Source organism: Miscanthus floridulus, chromosome 11 (genome assembly GCF_019320115.1).
Source record: "Miscanthus floridulus cultivar M001 chromosome 11, ASM1932011v1, whole genome shotgun sequence".
NCBI lineage: Eukaryota > Viridiplantae > Streptophyta > Magnoliopsida > Poales > Poaceae > Miscanthus > Miscanthus floridulus.
Genome location: NC_089590.1, coordinates 37,753,931 through 37,762,773, shown reverse-complemented (window position 1 = coordinate 37,762,773; position 8,843 = coordinate 37,753,931). Strand labels below are relative to the sequence as shown.

Below are 8,843 nucleotides of genomic sequence, written 5' to 3'. Positions count from 1 at the left end.
ACTATAGCTGAGGGATTCAAGGGTCGCAGGCAGCTTCCCTATGCTCACTGGATCACGTTCCTCATCCGCAGAATAGTGCTTGATAAGCCCCCTGGTATGATGGATGAGTATACAGGTGCCACCACAGAGTTCCCGGCTTACAACCTATCACAAGAGATTCAGACACGCCACTCCTCAGGCACCCAGTCAGCCTAGCCATCGCCCCGACGTGCTAGAGTCTGCAGCTCAGTAGGATGAGATCATCAGAGGGATTGCAGCCACTGAGGAGGAGGAGCTAGAGGCACAGCAGGAGGTGAGTGAGTACAGTGACAGCTCTGACGATGACTACCAGCCTATACCTCAGATGCCTCCACGCAGACACGATGCAGAGGCAGGTAGCTCTAGTTCTGCTCCACCTGCTCCACAGACAGACCCCGCTCTCATTGCTATTCTTGAGCGGATGCAGCAGGATCAGACACGACAGGCACAGGAGACAGCTGCCAACTTCGCACAGTTTCAGGCTCGTCAGGACGAGTTTCAGCGGCAGCAGCAGCTTCTTCAGCACCAGCAGTTACTTATGCAGCAGCAGCTCATGGGATTCATGCAGCATGTAGTGACAGCCATTGGGATCCCACTGCCACAGACTTCGCCCCAGCTTGCATAGCCGCCTACCACTTCGACGACTCCAGCAGTACAGCCCATCGGGCTTCAGAGTCAGGGACAGCCTCCAGCTCAGTTTCCTTCACCTCCTGTACAGGTGTCCCAGTGGTTAGCCTCACCTAGTGTAGCCCCGCAGTTCACTCCTTATCACACGGGTTTCTCACCAGAGCAGACTTCCTCACTATTCGTGCCTGAGTCGTCAGTCTCCAGGAGTCTTGGAGCATCATTCAGCGAGTTGACCGGCATGCCTACTCCGCCTCACATGCATACTGCCGGTCCGTCTACAGCAGCTCCAGCTATCATGACTACTCAGAGGCTCCCCTCGTCTGTCGCCTCGTCAGATCCTACGACAGACATACTTGCAGCTTCACAGGCAGCACCAGCCCCAGCTCAGACCCAGACCGCTTCAGCGACACTTCCTGCTTCAGAGGGTCAGTCAGTTCAGAGCTCAGGGTCAGATGATGATGGCGCCCAGTTCCATCTTGCTCCACGTACTTCCGCGCCCGACTCGTCCGCTGCAGCCCCGCCGTCCGACCCTTAGGTTTTGGTGTTTGACGCCAAAGGGGGAGAGGGTTTGAGTATGTAGACTTAGGGGGAGCGAGTTTTAGGGGGAGCTAGTTATCTAGTATTAGCTTATTATATACATTTGGAGTTTTATTTGTGTGATACACTATTACTTATGCATTCGTGTGTTTACTTTCATGCATACTATTATATATATGTGATAGTGCTATCTACGTGATTGTGATATTTGACATGTGTGACTTCTACTTTGCTTTATCTATATGTCATATCACTTGTGTAATGCTCATTTGCTTTTGCTTCCGCGTTTATACTTCGAAGCAAATGAGCTTTGTTATTTGTACTCATGCTTAATTGATATCCTTTAAGTACATTGTGTTGGCTTGGGTCATATAAGCTTGACTAACTCTTTTGTTCTTATTGACAAAAGCTTATATGAACCAAGCCCGTCAAAAACCTCACTCCATAACATACTCGAGGTGGTATTGTCATCAATCACCAAAAAGGGGGAGATTGAAAGCATCTAGGCCCCTAGTTGGATTTCGGTGATTAATGTCAATACAAGATTACTATGACTAACGTGTGTTTTGCAGAGGCAATTAAGTTAGGTCATGGTAATGGAGATCGATTGGGCAATCGAGGTTGTCATGCCCCTACGATGGAAATCGTTTCGGTTTTCAAAGGATGGACGACAAGGTTAAGGATAACTAGTTCTAAGTGTCAATTGGAGTTGGAGAGACACTTAGAGTAGTTTAGGACTTTGTTTTTCCTTTGGCCGTACTATGAAGGGGGGTATGAACGGGTAGCTTGACCTAGTTAAGTCTAGTGAGTTAGGTGTGGTGCACACTTGTTAAAACTAGCTCTAGGTAGCTCCTATGAATGCCTAAGATCTTTTGGAGCAAACTTCATTCACATATGTTCGGAAGTTGGAAGTGAATGGAGGGTCAAACACTGACCGGACGCTGGCTCCGGTGCGACCGGACGCTGGCCGTAGGGTCCGGTCAGTTCATTTGACCAAGGGGATCAAGTCTGGTGTGACCGGACGCTGGGAGGTCATGTGACCGGACGCTGAGGGCCAGCGTCCGGTCGACTCCAGTAAGGGTCCAGACTTGGGAAAGAGTGACCGGACGCGTCCGGTCAGTGTGACCGGACCCTGAGTATCCAGCGTCCGGTCGTTTACAGTAAGCATCCAAGAGCGACCGGACGCGTCCGGTCGGTACTGACCGGACCCTGACAGCGTCCGGTCATCACTTGAAAACTGTTCGCGGGTTGAACTGACCGGAGCGTCCGGTCATAGCGATCGGAGCGTCCGGTCGTCCCGCAGAAGCTCATAACGGTTCGTTTTTCAGGCTGGCTTATAAATAGAAGCTCCACTCGTGAGTGGAGAATCTTTTGCTCATTCCAACAGCTGAGAAACACGTTTGTGAGTGCCAAGAAGAGCAAGGTCCTAGTGAGGTGTTTGTGATTTGAGAATCCAAGAGAGTAGCCTCACTAGCAAATCAAGAGTAGCAAAGTGTGCATCCATCTTCTCATTAGGCTTCGCGTGGTCAAGTGAGAGTTCGTGCTTGTTACTCTTGGTGATCGCCATCACCTAGACGGCTTGGTGGTGATTGGGAGTTTGGTGTTCACCCGGCGGAGCTTGTGGGTGACCCAACTCAAGTTGTGAGCGGCTTTGGGTGATTCGCCGCGACTGGAGTGTCGAAGAATCAACCCGTAGAGAGCACTTGATCCTTGCGCGGATCAAGGGGGAGCTACACCCTTGCGCGGGTGCTCCAACGAGGACTAGTGGGGAGTGGCGACTCTCCGATACCTCGGCAAAACATCGCCGCGTTCCTTTCTCTCTCTATTTACTTTGAGCACTTACTTTGAGCATTTACTTTGAGCAATTCAATACTTGTTTTTACATCCATAGAATTGCTTGCTAGAGTAAGTTTGGAACTTAGGTTGCGAGGTTGTTGTGCATTAGTTTGATATAAACACTTTTCTAGGCACAAGGGGTTAATTGGGCTATCCGTAGGATTTGATTATTGCAAGAGAATTTAGAATTAGCCCAATTCACCCCCCCTCTTGGGCATCTTGATCCTTTCAGCGGTTAACACAAACCTGAGGAGCTAACAACATTTTAGTTACAGCAACAATTTTGGGACACATAGCTTGTGGGGTCATATAAGGGGGGTGTTTGATACCCCTCCTAAACTTTAGTACCTGCCATATCGATGTTTGACACTAATTAGGAGTATTAGACATAGACTAATTATAAAATTAATTGCATAGATGGAGGATTTGCAAGACGAATCTATTAAGCCTAAGTAGTCCATGATTTGACAATATGGTGCTATAGTAAACATGTGTTAATCATGAATTAATTAGGCTCAATAGATTCGTCTCGCTAATGAGTCTACTCCTGTGCAATTAGTTTTATAATTAGCTCATGTTTAATCCTTAGTTAGCATCCGAACATCCGATGTGACATGGACTAACTTTAGTCTAGGGATCCAAACACCGCTAAATATCTAAGAGGTACTACATTCGTCCAGAAAAGAATGCAATCATCATTTATCGAGAAGTCAAATACTTTTGAGTTTGACTATATAAAAAATACTAACATTTAAAATACGAAATAAGTATTATTAGATCAATTATGGAATATTTTTTTTTAACAAATCAATTTTGAAACATAAATGTATAATAGTCACTTTAAACTTGGTCAAACTTAAACTATTTTGACAAACACAACACATTCTTCTAAGGGCGGAGGTAGTAGCAAAAACATACACGTAGAATGGATAAGAGGGCCACCTTTTATTTTATTGTTTGCTCATCTTAATTTGTTATCACTTAAATATGATTCGTATTAGTATTTGACTAAAATATCATGATTCCTATATGTTATAGATTCATGTGCTTCAAACATGAAACTTGCTATTCCTGTGTTTTGAAGTCCCATATCATGTTCATATATATATTTTTCATTCCTTTATTTTTGACTCATTTGTTCCAAATAGGCCCTCATAGGCTAGACGCTAGACACAACATAAATTGCTTCATTCCTCGTCAAAAAAAAAAAAAAACGTCACTGAGTTGTGATCAAATGTGCATTCGGATTATGGCCAACAAGTAGAAGCAATGAACCAGCACTATATAAATTCTGATCTGATTCACACTTGAATGCAGCAGCACTAGGACAATCTGATCCAAATAGGAAAATCTCACCGAAAGTGTCGCTAGCGTAAGCTGATTCAGATAAGCAACCGATAGAAACACCAGCACACACTGATTCAGATAGGGTCATTTTGTATTGCTGTAGAATTGGACTTTGGATTTAAAAGTAATTGGATTGACATTAGCCATTTGGTATTGTGGTAGAATTGGACTTTGGATTTTATTTGAACTAGCAAAGATGCTTGTATGTTGCAGCAGTGATAACTTCATAGCTCATGCCAATTTCCCAAAATGCTGCCATGCAATTAATAACTGCATGTTGCACTAGAATTTTCCCTCTTTAATATTAGATATAAACTCTATAAGGTGACCAAACCGACCTAGTATATCTCAACCATAGCTGAACTATCCTAGTACATCTTGTATGAAGCTTAGAAGTCTCTGCAAATCTTGATCTGATCAAAATTTGGAACGTACTGTAATCCATTATGGAATTAGGGGATGCTGCCATCGTTTTTCCTATTCACTTATTCACTTCGTTTTGGGTGGACATCCCTAACCTGTTAGGGTTGAAAACGACGACATGCTACCGCCATTCACTAGGTAGTGTTTGGTTCGAGAGACGGGAACATCCTAGGTAGAATATTCATTTCGAGATATTGCTTGGTTCTAGAACAAGCCGGTAGATTGAGAGACGTCCCACTAAGAAATATGCTTATGCCTTCCGTCCCTCTTCTTTCAGAGACAGAGTCGTCCCACCTAGGACAAGCGTTCCTTCGCTTCATCGCAAGCGAGCGAGCTCCGTCGCAGCCATGCCGCGCGGCACCTTTGTTAGGGTTGCAGTACTTGGCATTTACCAAAGCCATCTCTACAACATATCTGGCAATACATTCTCATCCCTTTCTTCAATGATATTATTATCCTGATTACACTTGGAGAAGAACCAAATTGGGTTTGCCAGTCTCAAGCGGCCGGATGACGACACATGCAACGCAACCAGCGTTACCAGCACTGCACACTTCCAACACTAGGATAGGAGTACACGAGGAAGTGGCTCCCCCTCCAACTTGGAGACGTTCCGTCACTGGAACGATTCCGGCAGCTGCTGTCCGGCGAGGAAGGCCCTGAAGAGCCCGAGCGAGCGCTCCGGCTGCGAGAATGGCGCTTCGTGGGACGCGCCGCGCACCGTGGCGAAGGACAGCGCGCCGCCGCCGAACACCTGCGTCCACCCGCCCACCTGCTTCCCCTGGAACCAGGCCCGGTACGGCGCCGTGGTGTTGAGGCGGAGCCTGCTCGCCAGCCGGCTCACCAGGGTCCTGCTGCCCGTCAGCGGGATCACCGAGTCCTGGTCGCCGCTGTACACCAGCACGGGGATGCCCGACATCACCAGCGCGCCCACGATGTTGACGGTCGGGATCTGCAGGTCCAGCTGCTTGTACTCCAGAACACTGTTATCCATCAATCCGTCAATCTTCATCAATCATCAAGAAATAAAAGCACACGTCTCTGATTCAGAGAGCAGGTTCAGACAGAGTATGTGTGCTAGTATGCTTCACTTCACCTGCTGCAGACCGTCCACCTCTGCACGCCGTTGATGAGGCGCGCGTGCATGGCCTGCTGCACGTCCTTCCGGTTCAGGTAGTTCATCGTCTCGTCCTCCACGCACACGTCCAGCTCCCTGCTCCCTTGCTGCATTGCATGCGTCATCATTCAGCACAAGAAAATACAATATCAGGAACACAACATACAGTATATGCTGAACCTGAACCATGGCGATTATGCCAATACCCTGACCCTGACGGCCTGACCTGCGGGGCGAGGATCTGGGACTGCATGAGCACCGACGAGATGCAGACGTCCAGGGTGACGTCGTACTTGTCGACGAACCTGCTGGTCTCCCTCGTCACCTGGCTCATCACCCTGTCACAGGCCGTGCTCAGGGAGCCGTGGTAGTACTCGCTCACGTACCGCGAGTAGTTGCACACCGTCGTGAAGATGTTGTACGTGGAATCCGATATCAGGCCGTGCGACCAGAAGAACTCGGCCCGCGAGTTGAAATCCGTGGAGAATTCCAGCACCGGATTGCCAAGCTATTATTTTGTAGGGATATCAAATGACGGTGAAAAAAAGGTTTGTTTCACAAGATTACTGTAGTTTGCAAAGCCTGTCAGTAATTGCTTACAGCAATGCCTTTCAGATTGAATAGCTTCTCCTTCTTGTTCAACTCTACCATGCGCTGGGCTAATTGTGGAACATAGTGGCCTGAAAAGAGAAACATCCTGCTAATTCAGGAGATGAACTATAAAGTGACAAATTCAGATGCTAAAATACTGGATTCAAATGGCTTTACCAGCATAGCTCTCTCCTGTAATATACAGGTCCCTGCCCTTGTACTGCGGGAACTTGGCAAACCAGCCTTGCAAGAACTTCAGATTGTCTCTGGCTTCAGAAATTCAAAACACCCAAAGAAGAATTATATTGGTCTGCAATTAAAAAAAAAATCTACAGAAAGAGAAATGAAATGATCTATGATTTGGTAAACATAGAGGTCACCTGTCATGCTGTCACCAACACCCTCATAGAAGGCAGGATCAGTGGAGTAGGAAAAGCCAACCCCTGCAGGGCTCTCCAAATACAGCATATTGGCCTCTGAAACAACAACAAACAGGTACCAAAAGGGAAGTTAATACTACCTCCTAATTTTCTGGCCTTCTTTCACCAAAAAAGAAGGACCAACCACAAAGGATACCAAAAGTTTTGCTTTGGTACAGTTACTGCAACTTGCAAGAAATGCTCACCTTTGTTCCAGCTATACTCATTCCTTACTAGTGCATTGCCACTAGGCCTGAACGGCCCATTCTCTGAGAAGGCCCCCACTCCCACGGATGAACAGCCAGGCCCTACATTCACATGCATGGGAATCAACATAATCTCTCTCCAAAAAAAATTGCATTGGCAGCAGAACAGAAAACAAAGAGAGGGGACAAGGAGGTCATCCTAGAGGGAATCTGATTTCATCCTATACCCTCCCTCCCTAAATAAAGAGCAAAAGATGCTAGGAGCCTTTTGCTTTCCTTATTTGCAAACTATTTTCATTGCACAAGTTCAATTGGAATACTTTCTTAAAATTACTAAAATCACAAGCCCACTCTCTAGTATATCTATTGCTAAACAAATGAGATCTTTTATAATGGTTGTTTTGGGAGTAGGGACTGAACAAGACAAAATATTTGGCCACAGGTGCATTTGCACTGAAAACTGAGCTCCCTTCTCCTTATCCCCCCCCCCCCCCCCCCCCCCCCCCCCCCCCCCCCACACCCCCCCCCCCCCCCCCCCCCCCCCCCCCACACCATTAACATCATCCACAGCAGAGCAGGGTGCAAGCAATAATGCAGCAGCATGCACAGTGAATCAGTGACATAGTTGTGCCGACAATCAAACGAAAAGTTTACCTCCATTGAGCCAGAGCACGAGCGGCTTGGCCGCCGGATCCGCCTCCGCCTCGGCGAAGTAGTAGAAGAGGGAGCGCTTCCCCGCGGCGTCCACCGGGATGTTACCGGAGTACTGTGCGAAGCCCACCGGCGGCTGCCCCGGCAGGGCGCTTATCTTGTCCTCCGCCGCCGCCGCAGCCGACGCCGCCTGCGCCGAGACGGCCCAGGCGTCGCCGAGCAGCAGCACAGCTGCGCACACCACTGCTGCCGCAACGGTGGTGGCGTCCCTGCTGCGCACCTGCATGTTCGGCTCGGTTGTGTCGTCGGAGAGAGAGAGAGAGAGGAGAGGAGACCAGGGGAGTGAGTGAACGCTGCAGGTGCAGCTGTAGCAGCTGCAGGGTGGTGAGGTGAAAACGGATGCAGTAGATGGCAATAAATAGGTCTGACATGTGTAGGTGGTGAAGTGTGTGTGGACATTCTTGCTTTTCAGTAAACCTCGTTTAGTGCCACAAAGATGTTAGATGATCGTCGGTGTTTGTTGTGCACTAATCTGTATCATATATTTTTCGCTTCACTGATGAGTGAAAGGCAGCCTTGCTGTTTTTTTTTCCATTCATCTCAGCGACCTTGACATAACATGGTGGGTACACGTCAGGGCAATTTTTTTTCAGTTTTCATCCGCTTTTCACTGCATTTCGGTAGACTTTATGCAGGAGAACCAGCGGGAGAAAGGTGGCTGGAGGCTGGGAAGCTCTCCAAGTAATAGGTTTCTTGTGTGAAGAGTCCTCTCCGAGTTTCATTTTGAGAAAATTTTGTATTTGGCCTTAAAAATAATGCTTCTTTCTTATTTGACATCGAAACTGAAAATCTTTCCTATATGTCCTGAACTCGAGTTTTTCTTTCCTATTTGACACTTCCGTCAGTTTGGGTTGTTAACGGTGTCAAGTCCTATGTGAAAAGTCTATTTTACCCCTAGAGTTTTTTACTAGTCCTGTCATTCCATGGTTAATATTGCTATCTTTCCTAATGTTTCAGTTTAAGATAAAAAACATTCATAAAAGATAGCAATATTAACCATGGAATGCCAGG

General features: G+C 47.2%; 1 protein-coding gene across 1 annotated transcript; it reads right to left on the bottom strand.

Moving 5' to 3' along the window:
- Positions 1–5,191: 5,191 nt before the first annotated feature.
- On the bottom strand, positions 5,192–8,141 carry LOC136493370 (serine carboxypeptidase-like 45). Its single transcript, XM_066489446.1, has 8 exons — positions 7,776–8,141; positions 7,122–7,223; positions 6,877–6,972; positions 6,674–6,766; positions 6,506–6,585; positions 6,132–6,413; positions 5,885–6,012; positions 5,192–5,771 (listed from the first exon to the last, which is right to left on the bottom strand). Exons 1-8 carry the CDS (start codon positions 8,056–8,058, stop codon positions 5,405–5,407), a joined length of 1,431 nt encoding a protein of 476 aa, XP_066345543.1. The 5' UTR covers positions 8,059–8,141; the 3' UTR covers positions 5,192–5,404.
- Positions 8,142–8,843: the final 702 nt, after the last annotated feature.

Excerpts from the sequence above, each read along its gene's own strand:
- LOC136493370 (XM_066489446.1), bottom strand. The coding sequence starts at position 8,058 with ATGCAGGTGCGCAGCAGGGACGCCACCACCGTTGCGGCAGCAGTGGTG. Across the intron at positions 6,973-7,121 it reads TGAGTATAGCTGGAACAAAG|AGGCCAATATGCTGTATTTG; the intron begins GTGAGCATTTCT and ends TTGTTGTTTCAG. Across the intron at positions 6,767-6,876 it reads TGTTGGTGACAGCATGACAG|CCAGAGACAATCTGAAGTTC; the intron begins GTGACCTCTATG and ends GAATTTCTGAAG.